We start from the raw sequence: 16,109 nt of genomic DNA on the forward strand, positions 1-16,109 counted from the left end.
GCTTTATTTTTCCTTGACTTTCATTTGCGTTTAAGCCTCATGTTAAATGCCACTCCACCGCGAAGTCTTTCCTGATTTCCCAAGTGCAAGTACACTCTCCGTCCTCTGAACCTTCACAGCCCTTGATCGGAACTCCTCACGTGATGCATATCCTTGTCCACTCCACAGCCAGCTGCTGTAACAAGACACCGCAGGCTGAGTGACTCAAACAGCAGAAATTCATTTTCTCATAGTTCTAGAGGCTGGCAAGTCTAAGATCAAGGGGAGGACCGGGTTGGCGCCTTCTAATGCCTCTCTCCTTGGCTTGCAGATGGCCATCTTCTTCCTTTTTTTTTCTTAATGATTTTTATTTTTTCCATTATGGCTGGTTTACAGCAGTCTGTCAATTTTCTACAGTACAGCAAGGTGACCCAATCACACACATATATACACATTCTTGTTTCTCGCATTATCATGCCCCATCATAAGTGACTAGATATAGTTCTCAGTGCTATACAGCAGCCTTTTTTTAGGGCCGCATCTATGGCATATGGAGGTGCCCAGGCTAGGGGTCAAATTGGAGCTACAGCTGCCAGCCTACACCACAACCACAGCAACATCAGATCCAAGTCATGTCCGCAACATACACCACAGCTCACGGCAACGCCGGATCCTTGACCCACTGATCAAGGCCAGGGATAGAACCCTCAATCTCACAGTTACTAGTCGGATTCGTTTCCGCTGAGCCACAACGGGAACTCCCTGCCATCTTCTTCTCATGTCTTTACATGGTCGTGGTCGTGGCTCTGCATGGGTCTGTGTCCTAATCTCTTCTCATCAGGATACCAGACTGGATTAAGACCCACCTTAATGACCCCATTTGAACTTAATTATCCCTTTAAAGACCTTATCTCTAAATACAATCCCATTCTGAGTGGGGGGGGGCAGGGGAGGAGGGGGGAAGGACTTCAACATACAAATTTGGGACACAATTCAGCCCACAGGATCCAAGCACAGGCATGTCTTACCCCACGGCCTCCCTTTCACCAACTGAAAATTCTTGGAGTAAAGACCATGCTGCCACCTGTTTATACCCATCATGCATTGCTTCTAGTAAGTACTTGATAAATACTGATTAAGTGAATACATTCAATAAAAAGGGAGACCATGTGTTTTTAAAAATCATGGGAGGAGAAGGGGCCCAAGGATCTTAAAGTACTTTTCACTTTCAGCTAAAGTGGAGAAAGGATGTGGGCCTGTGAAAAGAGAGTTTTATTTCCCTTCCAAGGTCAGGGCCGCCCCTCAGAACAAAGGTCTGCACTGCTGACTGCTTCTGAACTTCCTTATGAGGCAAGTTCACTGGAAGGGCCCCCAGCCCGAGGATCACAGACGCAGCTGCCCCGGCTCCTTGGCCACCTGAGGGCTCACCAGGACATGACACTGAGCTCAGGACAAGGACAGCCAAAGAGACGCCGGAGGGCCATTCACCTGGACAGAACGTACCTGTGTGACCATCCAATACAGAAGATGCTGCTGGTGTCCACCCATGTCCCCACGTCCCCCGGGGCCTTAACCACCTCAGTGTGCCCTCTCAGACTTCTTACTCCTGGCATCTGTGCTCAAAGACATCTTCCGGAACTGTGGAAGGTCAGAGTGCTTAGGGATTAACACTGTCCCCCGCCCCCAGCGGCCCTTAACAGGTGCCTCTTCAGTCTTGGTATATAGATACCTCCGCTCTCTCACCTTCCTGGGGCAGTTCCCAGGCTCGGGTCTACTGGGGTTTAATGCCAGCGGCTCTGCAGGACGGAGCTCTGTCGCCCCCTGTGGTGGGTGACGGAATGGCAGCCCTCTGTAGGCTGCCCGCCCTCCCTGGTGTCACCGCCCATTTCGCAGCCAGTGTTCCCTGCACCTTCCAAACAAATGACTTGCCTGGGTCTTTGGCTCAGGGTCTGCCTCAGGGGATGCTGACGGAACACACCCAACATGTATCTGATGAAAGCCAATGAGAAAACTCCCTCCAAAGAAGCTCTGGCTTCTTTCATGTCTTTGCTTAACCAGAGCCTTGAATAAGGGAAAACCTGACCCATTTCCACACCCAAGGTAGGTTTCAGTTCATTCGCGTGGGCCCAATTCTGTCTTTCTCTGCTCCACCACCAGCCCAACAATTTTTATCCATTTGTAAAGACACCTGAGGTGGAGAGGAAATCAGGGGGTGGGGACAACTTTAGAGGAACTCCGAATCTACCATCGAGCCAACCGGAAAGGACTCCAAGTCAGCGCCCCGATGGTGGCAGCCAACTCCAGCTCCTCCTTGACTGGCTGCTCAGTGTCACCTCAGGGTCTAAGGACCTGGCTCTCCCTGACCTAGCCCAGATGAAGATCAGCCTCTCACCCTCACCCATCCTTGGCAGGACTAGCTGGCATTCGGGCTAGGTTGCTAATGGCGTGCACATTTTTACTATAAATATAAAAGCAACAGTCATTTTATTCTGCCCAGGGAGGCAGGCAGACATGGACAATCATGTTTGGAAGATATAAGTGAAACCAGTGGCACTGAAGAATGAAATGCTTTTCATGGTGCCAGGGAAGGCTGCAGGCCCTAGGGAGTAACTGGCTCATCCTCTTTCACGCATGTCAATGGCCTTGAGATAAGGCCTTCCTCTCTGGTTTCTGCATTCACTTTTTCCCTTGAGTATCATTTTATTGCAAATTGGGCATCATTTATTGCAAATATGAGGCCACTGTTACTACTGCTGGGCCATTAAAGAATGTCCAATGGGGGAGTTCCCGCTGTGGCACAGTGGGTTAATGATCCGGTTTGTCTCTGTGGGGTTTCCAACTCCATTCCCAGCCCAGTGCAGTGGGTTAAGGATCTGGTGTTGCCATAGCTATGGCATAGGTCAGAGTTGCAGATTTGATCCCTGGCCCAGGAACTTCCATATGCTATGAGTACAGCCAAAAAGGGGGGGGGGGGGGAGAAGAACACCCACTTGTACTTTTATTGCTGTTTTTTTTTCTTTTTATGGCCCCACCAGGCTAGGGGTCAAATTGGAGCCACAGCTGCGGGCCTATACCACAGCCATGGCCATGCTGGATCTGAGCAGCATCTCTGACCTACACCTTAGCTTGCAGCAATTCCAGATCCTTAACCCACTGAGCAAGGCCAGGAATCAAACCCACATCCCCATGGACACTATGTCAGGTTGTTAACCTGCTGAGCCACAAGTGGAACCCCTTTTACTGTTGTCCTGATAACCACCTTATGTCAGGAAAGGATGGAACTAGGTGTCTGACCTGCAGGACTAATAGCCCGACAAACAGATTCAACTATTTTTTATTATCCTAACATTCAGTGCAGCCAACACCTGTCTGTTTCCCTGGCAGCCGACATTCATCATAATCTAAAATCAAAAGAACACATTCTTCTGTTTAGGAAAGTTAATCCTAGATGCAAACAGAGTGATTAGCCGCGCCTGGGTATTAGAGACATGCAAGGTGCCCGGATACTTTCTGACAATACTGTCCTCTCGTCTGAACCAGGCTTCAAGCCCCTCCCCTGGCCTGGCCCCAGTCCGCCTGACCTTCCTCTCCTTCCTTGCCCACCGGCTCCGCCCAAGGGCTTCCTCCTCTCATACTCCGTCCTCTGCTCACGGGGCCCCACAGCCTGGAACATCACCAAAGCCATCTCCCCACCCGCTTCCGCCCTGGTTATCTGCTTTACAGTGAACCCCAAAGTCACCTCCTCATGGAACAGCTCTGGTCAGATTTAATTATCTTTCCTCTGCAATCACGAATGCATGTATTATAAGTACGCACCTCTGTTTCTGGGGATGCTCTGACCATTCCGTTCAATTAGGGAGTTCCCCTCCCTTGACTAAAAAAGTAGCACAAGATTTCCTTTATTAAAGAAATTTTAGTTTTTCAATAACACAGCTTGAAAGGCGAGTGTTTCCTCAAATACTACTTTCGAAATTTCTGCTGAAGTTCAAATGGGATTTATAAGGCATTTCAATATCCCGTAAAATTTCTTAGCCAAAAAAGGTTATTAAATTCACAGATTAAATAACTGGTTGTTTAAAGATTTATTTTCAAGTCAGCCAAAAGTTTGCTCATACTTATCTTTGATAACAGATACATCAAAATTACCTTCTCATAATCCTTGGAGAGGTCAAACTTCTTCTGTATAACTTTTCTTAAAATATCTGGAGAAAAAAGCCACAAAACAACGGCAAGATTACTTTTTAAGTAAAAAATAAATACAAATGCATATTTAGAATATAAAGGTCTATATATGCTTACACATTATTGTACCTCGATACAGTATTCTCACATTATTCCTTTCTTTTTTTTTCTTTTTAGGGCCACACCCACAGCATATGGAGGTTCCCAGGCTAGGGGTCGAATCGGAGCTACAGCTGCTGGCCTACACCACAGCCACAGCAATGAGGGATTCCCAACCCACTGAGTGAGGCCAGCCATCAAACCCGCATCCTCATGGATACTAGTCAGATTCGTTTCCACCGCACCACAATGGGAACTCCCCCCCTTTCTTAATGTAGCTAAACAACTGAGCTAATGAGGCTCTAACCAGAATTAAAGAATGTAGGATAAATGCATATGTATTTTTTTTGGCTGTGCCCAAAGCATACAAAAGTTCCCCAGCCAGGGATTGAACTTGTGCCGCAGCAATGACAATGCCAGATCCTTAACCACTAGGCCCACCAGGGAACTCCAAGGACAAATAGTTTTGACCTACAATTTCTCCGGTGGCCGGATAAGGTTGTCTTGTTTGAGTTTTCAGTTTCTCACAATACACCTTAATACGAACCAGCAAATCACATACGCGTCATGAATAGTCACTGATAAAATGTTACACCGAAAATGCTAATTCTTTTTTTGTCAATAAATCAAGTTGCATGAATCCACCTGGTGACTGGCTGTTTAGCCATTCAAACTGCAACAGGAGAGAGACAGAAACCATATGTCCCCAAAGCCTCAAATCTTCAACCCTTGGTCTATATGAACACCTTAACCGAACACTGAATCACAAGGCCTAAAGTTTTAACGGGACCAATGTGCCTGATTTTTGCCCGTTACTTTACGTGACCCATGTTGCATTGACATAACATCGACCTCAGGGAATAACGAGTATCTAAACTCTAAAGGTGATTTTTAAGTTGGAAAATGCATTCACAGCTGCAGGCAGATTAGCAACATCAGATTTCCTTCGTGGATGGTGACTCAATTTATCCCTAAGGCTTTCTGCCCCATGAAATCGCTAATTCTTTTTTTTTTTTATTTTTATTTTTTATTTTTGGTCTTTTGTTTTTTTAGGGCCGCACCCGAGGCACGTGGAGTCTCCCAGGCTAGGGGTCGAATGGGAGTTGTAGCTGCCGGCCTACACCACAGCCATGGCAACATCAGATTCAAACCGTGTTTGTGACCTACACCACAGCTCAGGGCAATGCCAGATACTTAACCCACCGAGCAAGGCCAGGGATCCAACCCGCAACCTCATGGCTCCTAATCGGATTCGTTTCCACTGCGCCACGACGGGAACTCCTGAAATTGCTAATTCTTAATACTTTGGAATCACAAATGCAATTTAATCTTTAAGAATTCCACATTTACAGAGTATTTTACCAATGAAGGGAATTTTACAATTAACCTGATCCAAGAGTTCTGATCAGGAGCTGTCCTTCTTGTCTTATCTCCAAGCAGTGCCCGAAAACCCTGAAATGCTCAGCGAAACCTGATTTTTCTGTGCATGTTCATTTAGGACATTTTAAAATTGTCACATAGGTCAGGGGCCACCCCAAATCCTGATTCACTCATCCAGTAATGATATGGCACAGCTGATGCCCAGATTGGGAGGGCGACTGGTCTAAAAGCAGTGATTGGTGAGGCCAGACTCAGGCCCAGGCTTCCCTTCTCCTGGTTCAGGGTCCTTCCCACACTGCACACTGTCTCTCACCCCAGGAATGAGCTTCTGGAATGCTATGACTCTATCCTGTATGATCCTTCCCAAAGTGTACTATGGGGGGCAGAGGAAACTCCACAGTGAGCCCTTTTTTAAAGCAAAGACATTCAGATTTACAGGTCAGGAAACAAAGCAAGCCACTTCCCTACAGAACCTTCTGGAAAACAATCTCCCACACGTACAGAAAAGCTGGATACACGGAGTCAATCTTTAAAGGATGTGCTGCAGGAGAAGGGATTTTCAAACTGGTTGGTACCCCACGAACCCTAAATTTTCTCCCAGCAACTTGGGGCGTGGTGACCAGGGACAGAAAGGAGCCTGAGGCTGGGAGTTTCCGTTGTGGCTCGGGGGGTTAAGAACCAGACATAGTGTCCCTGAGGATGAGGGTTTGATCCATGGCCTCACTCAGTGGGTTAAGGATCCAGGGTAGCTGTGACCTATGGCATAATGGGGCTCAGATCTGGTGTAGCTGTGGCTGTGGGGAGGCCTGCAGCTGCAGCTCTGCTTTGATCCTTAGCCTGGGAACTTCCATGTGCTGCAGGTGCGGTCATAAGATGCAAAAAAAAAAAAAAAAAAAAAAAAAAAAGATGAAGCCTGAGGCTGCCCAGCCTCACAGATGACCTTGAACTAGTCTCTGCTGCACACACAGAGCAGGTGCTGCTCTCAAAGAGCTCTGTGGAGATGAGCCACAGAGTGAACGTGATCCTGCACTGATGGCAACCTCTGGGACACCGTGACATGCCTCCAAGTCAAACAGATGCTCCTATCAGTTTGCTTGAGGATCCCCCAGCTCCTCCCAAGTCCTTCTGGGTTTCAGGTGATCCTGGGTGTCCCAGGCATGGTCCCAGCTACATTAAATGACAGCGCTCATCAGCAGTTATCCCTGTTCTTTGGCTGCCAGCTGGCCCTGACCCTCTGCCCAGGCTGATCCTTGCTGTGCTGGCAAAAAACCCAGCCCAAGACTTTGGAACAGAGATGTTCTCCCTTCCAGGGTCTAGACAGCATATCTTACAGAAATACACTGTGAGCCATGAGGTCATCTCAAATTTCCTAACAGTCATATCTTTTTCCGTGTCTTTTTTTTTTTAGGCCCACACCCACGGCATATGGAGGTTCCCAGGCTAGGGGCTGAATCAGAGCTACAGCTGCCGGCCTACACCACAGCCACAGCAACATGGATCTGAGCCATGTCTGAAACGTACACCACAGCTCAGAGCAACACCGGATCCTTAACCCACTGAGCAAAGCCAGGGATTGAACCCGCGTCCTCATGGATACTAGTCGGGTTCATGAACCACTGAGCCACTATGGGTAGTAGCCATATTTAAAAGGTAATTAAGGAGTTCCCATCGTGGCGCAGTGGTTAACGAATCCAACTAGGAACCATGAGGTTGAGGGTTCAGTCCCTGCCCTCGCTCAGTGGGTTAAGGATCCGGCGTTGCCGTGAGCTGTGGTGTAGGTTGCAGACATGGCTCGGATCCCGCGTTGCTGTGGCTCTGGTGTAGGCCGGTGGCTACAGCTCCGATTAGACCCCTAGCCTGGGAACCTCCATATGCCACGGGAGTGGCCCAAGAAATAGCAACAACAACAACAACAAAAATTAAAAAAAAAAAAAGATAATTAATACATTTAAAATTAATATGTTTTACTTCCTCCAAATACAGGCAAAATAGCATCTTTTCAATGTGTAATCAACACAAATATTAATGAGCTATTTTACAGTCATTGTCATGCCAAGTGTCCAGAAGCACAGTGTAGATGCCCTCTGGGGCATCTCAGTTCAGACAAGATGCAGTTCAAGGGTTTCATGGCCACACATGGTCAGTGGCTCCTGCCCTGGACAGCACAGGCTACAGGTCATGCTGCCCATGCTCACCCCAGAGCAATGTCACCTCCCCCCAAAGCCCCAAAGCTTCTATCTGCTTCCTTGTCCCCAATTCCTTCCCAGGGAACGCTGTCACAAGGACACAGAATGAGCATCCCTCATGGTCAGGACCACGCTATCCATGCTTCCTTCCTTTGCCTTCCCTGCGTAGCTCTAATTAAGGCTGCCCACGGCATGCAGAAGTTCTCAGGCCAGGGATCAAACCTGTGCCACAGCAGCGACCTGAGCCATAGCAGCGACAACCCCAGATCCTTCATCTGCTAGGCTACAGGGAACTCCTCAAATAGCTCTTAATCAGGGTAAATGCCATCGGAAATGCCTGCAAAACACAACCCAAGCATCTTTACTTGAAAAGCCTTGGCGTTAATCTTCTGTTGCTCATACTCCTTTTGGGAACCCACGGGACCCCAACTCCAGGAAATTCTGTCTCAGTTTTGGGAGGTTCACTGCTGGTAAGAATTTTGCATTGATCATGGTCCATCTTAGAAAAAGCATGTGGAAGAACTGGGGTCTCACTTTATTATTATTATTTTTTTTTTATTTTTGTTTTTATTTTTTTTTAGGTCCACGCCTGTGGCATATGGAGGTTCCCAAGCTAGGGTCAAATCGGAGCTGCAGCTGCCAGCCTACACCACAGCCACAGCAACACTGGATCCTTTGACCCACGGAGTGAGGCCAGAGAGTGAACCCACATCCTCATGGATACGAGTCGGGTTCTTAACCTGCCGAGCCACAACAGGAACTCGCAAGATTCCACTCTAGGTGGTTCGCGAGAGTCACACTCGTGCTACTGCATCCCTGTCCTTTTTCCTTGTCCTTGTCTCTCCCACCTGCTCATTGAAGGCTTCTGGTGGAAACTATCTCAGCCTCTGGGTGGCCTGTGTCCTCATGCTGGAGGAGGCCATGCCTGGGTCATGCTGGAGGATGTGACCCTAATTGGCCTGTGAACTGGACCCAGGCAATCAGAAGCTCCCCACCCCCTCCCTTGCCCTTGGAACATCACTCTGCGCACCCATCCCACAGTAGGAGCCAGGTTCAAGGATGCGGACTCAAGAGAGTAATGTGTTCCTCAGACATCTGGATGGTCTATGTGACTGAGCCCAGGTCACTCCATGAACTTTGAAGATGGGGGTGCAGTGGAGAGGTCTACTCATCTTGCAGCTGCTCAAGACGAGCCTTGTAGGTAAGATCCCTGGCTTCTTACACCTGCCAGTCTGGAGAGACCTGCCTCTTTCTCAGTCCCTCCTTGCCCTCCATGTACTGAGGCAAGTTTCACTTGGCTGCCTCCCAAAGCCACAAACCCATGTCTCAGCCAGTTCCACGGCTCCAGAGACATTTGTGCTGTTGATGCTGCACAGACACAATACTTTGCCCAAAAAAGGCGCTGCTTCCTCTGCATAGATCAGTTGCGATCCCTGAATTCTGAGGCTAGCTGGCTGGACTGCCTGCTGAGAATTAGCCATTAGCCAGAGGGTGGCGGAGCGCACCTTCCAGAGGACACGGAAACCGGAAGCCTCGGCTTCACCTGGCTGCTGGTCCAAGGTGACCACGCTGTGACCAGCTCTGCAGGCTTCCACATGCACAGATTCTTCCTTAACGTTCCCCAGAGTGTCTCCCTGCTTCTCAGCTCTGAGAAGGCGGGCACAGCTCCAGACAGGTTACAAGGTGATGCCATGATGGCAGCAGGTTCCACCTATTGCCAGAATCCTGGTCACTGAAATCTGACTCAATCTTTGGGTCATTCAACAATATTCAACCACCACAGTAAGTGTCCACAGGGTGCCGGGAGCTGTGATCAGGACAGAAGGGAATAAGACCCCTTGCTTAAGAAACCCATGGTTTTCTCATGCTGCCGCCGCCCCCTTGAGACTTCAGCGTGGACAACCCCCTCATCCTTCCAGAGCAGAGCGGGCATCTGCTGAGATGGTACCCGAAAGGCTCTGAGCCTTGGACCAGACAACTCCAGGAGGTGGTGAGCCCTCCTGTCTGACCTGGGGTGGGGGTAGGTGGTGCAGTCTGGCTGCCTTGTTCACACCCTGATTCATTTCCCAACGATACCTCTTCCATGCTCTTTCCATACATAATCGTTCCAACCTGAAAGTTGCCTAAGATAGAGCAGTGGGGAAGTTCCCCTTGTGGCTCAGTGGTAACAAGCCCGACTAGCATCCATGAGGACGCAGGTTCCATCCCCGGCCCTGCTCAGTGGGTTAAGGATCTGGTGTTGCCCTGAGCTGTGGTGTAGGGCGAAGACGCAGCTCAGATCTCCAGTTGCTGTGGCTGTGGCGTAGGCTGGCAGCTGTAGCTCCGATTGGACCCCTAGCCTGGGAACCTTCAGGTACCTCAGGTGTGGCCCTGAAAAGAAAAAAAAAAAAAAAAAAAAAAAAGATAGAGCAGTGGGAGGGAAATATGGAAGCAGGTGGATGAGGAAGTTATTTTCATGGTAGAAGATCGCTTCTCCACATCTGCTTCTGTGGGTCCCTCTGGAATGAGTGACTGTCAGCCTCTCTGTTCAGCTCCTGAACCTTATAAAGTCTTCTTATCTGGGACTTACTTTGAATTTCAAGTGATGATGGAAATTAAGTCATGCGGCAGCAAGAGTGAATTCGGACCCCTTGGCTATACAACCAAGTTACAAAGCAGGTTGGCTTTGATTAGTTTTGCTTTTGGCTGTGTGTGTGTGTGTGTGTGTGTGTAATTTCTCTATGAGTTTTTTGATGTCAGAAGCCACACACACAACATAAAATAGAAAAACACCTTGTACAGGATCTGCCTGTAACAGATCCATCTTCCTTAGCTTAGACAGAACTCATCTTGGACAGAGATATTTCTCTTTCCTGACTTCTTGCAATATATATGTAGGTTCTAACTGAAGCTGGGCAAAGTACAAGCCCACTCCTGGAGTGTTCCCTTGCAAAGTGGATAGAAGACTTAAAAATCTCACTTGTTGGCAGCTGATTTATCAGATGTGTGACCAGCTTAAGTGCTCTTGAAAAGATTTTGCTGACAACAGGTATTTGACAAGACTTAACCTGGTTAGGTCCCTTAATTAAAAGCTGTGCTACACTGTTCATCTTCTAAATTGTGTTCCTGCTATTTATTGGGCACAGAATCTCCCAAAAGTACTAATTTATATTAAAAAAGTTTTTGATAAAGATACAAATAGGCACTGAGTATGTTGTAAATCATACAAGTATATGTGAAACAATATTATGAAAATGTAGTTGTTTTTCTTTCTACAGCCACACCTGCAGCATACAGAAGTTCCCAGGCTAGGGGTCAAATCAGAGCTGCAGCTGCCGGCTTATGCCACAGCCACAGAAATGTTGGATCCAAGTTGCATCTGTGATCTACCCTGCAGTTTGCTGCAGTGCTGGATCCTTAATCCACTGAATAAGGCCAGGGATTGAACCCACATCCTCACAGAGACAATGTCGGGTTCTTAACCCACTGAACCACAATGGAAACTCCCTATAATTCAGTTTCTTGATAAAATATTATATAAGGTTAATTTCATTCACAGTTGCTAGTTGTTTTGTTTTAAAAGGCTTTTTTTGGGGGGGGGTGGGGTGGGAGGGAGGCCACGCTAGTGGCATGTGGAAGTTCCCAGGCCAGGGATCAAACCAGTGCTACTGGCAATCCTCAACCTGCCAAGCCACCAGGGTAATCCTTAAACGGCTTTTAGTAAGTTTAATATTAGGTTATTTTAATTTCTACCTGATATTTTCTAGTCTCTTTGACCAGATGCGACAATATAAGATTATTAACATTAAACCTAAAATTAAGTTATAGACCTGGAAGCATTACGATGTTAGCAGTAAGACTGGAAAGTAAAATATTCACAACAGGTTTTTCTTTAGGAACAAACCTTGGAAGGGGAATCATTTTTTTCTAAACCTCAGGTTCAATTCATTATTGTGTTTAGGACTCTTATTAATAAAAATCACAGAGCCAGCCCTCTTGGGCACTATAAGTGTTTACTTGGAAATGTGATTAACTAAGAGCATAAACAGTGCTAAGAGTCTCCCTGTGGAGACACCCACAGTGACCCTTACTGATCCCCAGTGGCAGGGTCTTAAAATCACACAGTGTAGGGGTCTCTGCTAAGAATAACTTAATTTGCTAATGTGTGCATTAAATCAGCACTGGTCAAAGTGAAAGAGATTATTCACCTTTTTTTTACTGAAGCTATTAGTCTTATAAGTAAAATAACATGATATTCAAGTTCAAGTTCAAGTCTTATAAACACTACGTTTGAAAATGCATAATATTAATAAGCTAAATACGCTTAACAATGAACTCTGTCTCTTTCCAGGCATGAAAGACTTCCATCCAGACCAAATTCCTGAGGGGATGAGGGGCAGGCAGGCAAACCAAGAGGAATGCCCACCAAGTCCCAATAAAACACAAACCTAGACAGTTTGAAAAGTGTGAACTTCTTGGAGGTGCTGTTGTGACACAGGGTGTGGAAGAGCTGGAGGCCTTTTGCCCTGAGGAGAGTGTGTAGCACAGCGCTTGGCATGTAACACACTAACAGGAAAAAGCTGGCATCCTTCACCTCCACCTGCTACTGCACACCCTTCACTGCTCTGCACCCCCTGCCCCAGTCCTTCAGCTTGTGGCACAGAACGAGTGTCAGCAGAACCATGTGTGACCTGAGTTTCCCTGGCCCACTGCTTGATGCCCCAGCCTCCCCCTGGAGAAAGGTGGGGCCCCATGAGTTGAGTTCTGGCCAATGGAATGTGGGCAGACAGGCATGCATACCACCTCCATGCCTGGCCTCCAACCTCCCACTAGACCCTTCATGCTTGCCTTCTTTTCCCCTTTCCCAGGACCCACTGGAGAAGCCCGTGGAGAAATCCAAAGCCCAATGGGATGATGGAACATGACACCGAGTGTCCAGACCCCTCCACTCATCACCCTTACTCAGCACTGAGCCATGAGAGAGAAGCTGTTGTCATGGAAATTTAGGCTTGTTTGTTACAGCCAATGGTGTCACTTACCCTGACTAAAAAAGCCTTAGCCAATTAAGATCCCCAACGTTTTCCACTGCAAGCTTCCTCTCCCAAGAGCCTAACCTGCCAGCTTTGACCAAATAAAAGCCATTTTTCTTAGGAGCAGGTATACATACATGTAACACACACAGCAGACACACTTGGCGAAGCCAATGGCTTGGCACCAACGTAAACTGGGATTTTAAGAGACATCTTCACTCAAATTTAGACATACAATTTCTGTATTTGTGATCCAGCCATCCCACTCCTGGTCATCTTATCTGGAGAAAACTACAATTTGGGGAGATACATGCACTCCTATGTTCATAGCAGCACTATTTACAACAGCCAAGACACGGAAGCAGCCTAAATGTCCATCCACAGATGAATGGATAAGAAGATGTGGTACACATACACGATGGAATATTACCCAGCCATAAAAAGTACAAAATAATACCATCTGCAGCAATAAGGATGGACCTATAGATTATCATACTAAGTGAATTCAGACAGACAAAGACAAATATATACTACTTACATGCAGCATCCGAAAAAAAAAGATACAAACAAACTTATTTACAAAACAGAAATAGACCCTCAGATATAGAAAGCAAACTTAGGGCGACCAAAGAGGAAGGGGAGAGGATAAATGAACACATTAACATAAGAGAATGAGATTAACATATTAATACATGACATTAACGTACATAACATATATAAACAGATAACCAACAAGGTCCTACTGGGTGGGTACTTCGGAGAAAGAACTCGGTGATCATCAACTCTGCCTCAAAAAAATGGGAGGACGTCGCTTCTTTGATTCTTCCGTGATGGGAACGGGGAGAGGGCTAGACTTTTCTCCAGCTACACACTCCCCACCCTCAGCCTCGGACATTGGGGATAACTGCATGTGTCAGTCTGGTTCTCCGAAGAAACAAAACTAGTCGGAGATGAGACAGAGACAGATGGCGACAAAAAGGCAGAGAAAGCCTCCCGCCGCCGCCACAGCCACTGAAGAGCTGCTGCCCTGGCTCTGGGCTCCCCCGCGGCCTTAGGCCACAAGGTGGGCAAGCCGAGGCAGGGCCACCACCGCGGGCACCTCACCAAGCACACCAAGGTCATCATGCAGGACATGATCCAGGAGGTGTGCCACTTCGTGACTAATGAGCGGCGGGCCAAGGAGAGGCTCAAGGTCTCCGAGGACAGGTGGGCCTCAAGTTCATCGAGAAAAGCGTGGGTACACACATCCATGCCAAGGGGAAGAGAGAGAGGAGCCGAGCCACGTCCTGGCACTCATGAGGAAAGCGGCAGCCTAGAAGGACTGAGTCCCCTCCCCTCTGCCCCCTCCCCTCTGTGCCTAATAAAGCCTTTTCGGGGCGTGGGGGTGAGGTGGGCACAGGGAAGTAGAGAAAAAAAGAGAGACAAGGAGAGGCAATGAGTAGGAGGGAGACTGAGTGTCAGGACTGTGGGTATCAGCAAGTTTGAAATCTCAGGGCAGGTTGGAGACGCCAGCAGAGGTGCTGTCACAGTCCTGAAGGTCAATTTCTTCGTCCCGTGGCATCCTGATTTTGCTCTGAAGACTTTTCAACCAATGGGATGGAGGCTGCCCGCCTTATCCACAGAGGGTAAAATCCTTTTCGCTGAAAGTCCACCCCTTGTAGGTGCAACCCCCACCTACCAAGCACGTTCACAGCAGCATCTGGATTAGCAATTCATTGAATCACCGGGCACCACAGCCTGGCCCGATGGACACAGAAGACTAACCACGACTCGGCTCACACCAGCTGTGTTCAGGGAACGGTATGCCCCACAGGTAGGAGCAGCCCTGTCACCATCATTCATGGCAACTCCTGACAACCTGAGCCACAGGGGCTCAGTTCGTGTAAGGACAGGGGCCACGCGTCATCTCTGAGGACAAATGAACTTGAATGATGGCCCTAAACACACCCCGAATCGACTTGTGTTTGGCGTGTGCAGAACTAAAAGGCAGACAAATAAGGGCCTTTTGGAAAGATTTCCATCAAAAATGACAGCACTGAATTAGCTTGTCACCTGCAAGGTTAAGTGTCACTTCTCTGAAGAATAGCCTTCCCAGGCCCATCTTCCAGCAGCTCGGTTTGGTTAAATGCGCTCGCTGTCCTTTGACCTTGGAATGAACATGACCTGCCCGTTCGTTGGCTCACATTTTCCTATGGCTGGTGTGGGTGAGGATTTGGGGGCCCAAACGATGCAACTGCCTTGAGTCCTGGAGTTCACCTTCTTTCCTTCTGGAGCAGCTGCGATGCGTCTGTCTGAATTTAGTCCTTGAGACAGAATGCATTTCAACAACCCCTTCCGGCAGCCGGCGACCCGTACGTTTCCGTTTCAAGGTGCACATTCTTCTGCTGCTCAACTCCTCCATCAGCACGACCAACCCCTTTGGTTTAGTTTTTAATAAAGGGATTGATGCTTCCAATATTTGGAAGCCAAGCTGGGTTTATTAGAACGTCTCAAAATGCACCCACCCCCACCTCCAAATACATCACCAAGTATTCAAGAGGGCCAGCCCCCCTTTCCTGCATATAAAATACAATTCGAACACCCCGGTGTGGGTTTTGCCTTCATTCCAGTTGTCACGTGACTGTGCAGGTCTCCTTCATTGACTGGAGTGGCTTCCCAGCAGGTCAGATACAGCGGCTTGTTCTGCAATTAACGCTGGCTCACTCTTCCAGAAAAGAATGCAGAAAAACGCCACACAGGAAGTGATTCTAGGGGCTACATCTGGGGACGAGTCTGGCCCTTGTGGCTTTCCCCCGGCCACATGTTCACGCCAGCCCACGCCGAGGGATCCTATTTCACCATCAGGCAACAGGCAGCCAAGCCTGGGACTGGGCAGACCTGCCCTTAAATCATTTCAATTCCTTTAGAGGAAGCGGGCTCTCAGGTTGCACAGGAGAAGGGAGGCTTCTGGGGTCGCCTGGAGCTGGGAATCCGTGACAAAGAGGCAAGTCCGATAAGGGCTCGAGGCCCAGGGGCCTCCCTGATGATGGGAGGGACTGGGCAGGGGCCTCTGGGCCTGAGACTCAGAGGGGTCCAGCAGCCGTGTTGTCATCATCACTTGCAAGTCCAGGGAGGGAGGCAGGGGACACGGCCCAAATACTCGTGGGATCCTGGAGTATTCGGTTCGTTGCCTCCCTTAAGACATTCCTGGAAAGCGAAAGCTGTCTCTGCTGTTCGCTGGAAGAGCATTTGCCTTGAGGGTGCTTGCGTCGTATTTTTTGGTCTACCCTGAAGC

The 16,109-nt window shown here is 48.3% G+C and overlaps 1 protein-coding gene across 47 annotated transcripts in view; it reads right to left on the reverse strand.

The window, feature by feature from the left end:
* Window positions 1–16,109, reverse strand: part of PROM1 (prominin 1) — a 132,058-nt gene that overhangs the window by 66,098 nt on the left and 49,851 nt on the right. For all 47 annotated transcript variants that reach the window (XM_084971576.1, XM_084971561.1, XM_084971581.1 and 44 more), the window contains one exon: window positions 4,126–4,181. In XM_084971576.1, the coding sequence (XP_084827702.1) occupies window positions 4,126–4,181 (56 nt within the window). The remainder of the gene's footprint in view (window positions 1–4,125; window positions 4,182–16,109) is intronic.

The sequence above is a fragment of the Sus scrofa genome, chromosome 8 (genome assembly GCF_054392235.1).
Source record: "Sus scrofa isolate SSC_HxYL_T2T_F1_AM1 chromosome 8, Sscrofa_HxYL_maternal_Yorkshire_Landrace_v2.0, whole genome shotgun sequence".
In the NCBI taxonomy this organism is placed as follows: domain Eukaryota; kingdom Metazoa; phylum Chordata; class Mammalia; order Artiodactyla; family Suidae; genus Sus; species Sus scrofa.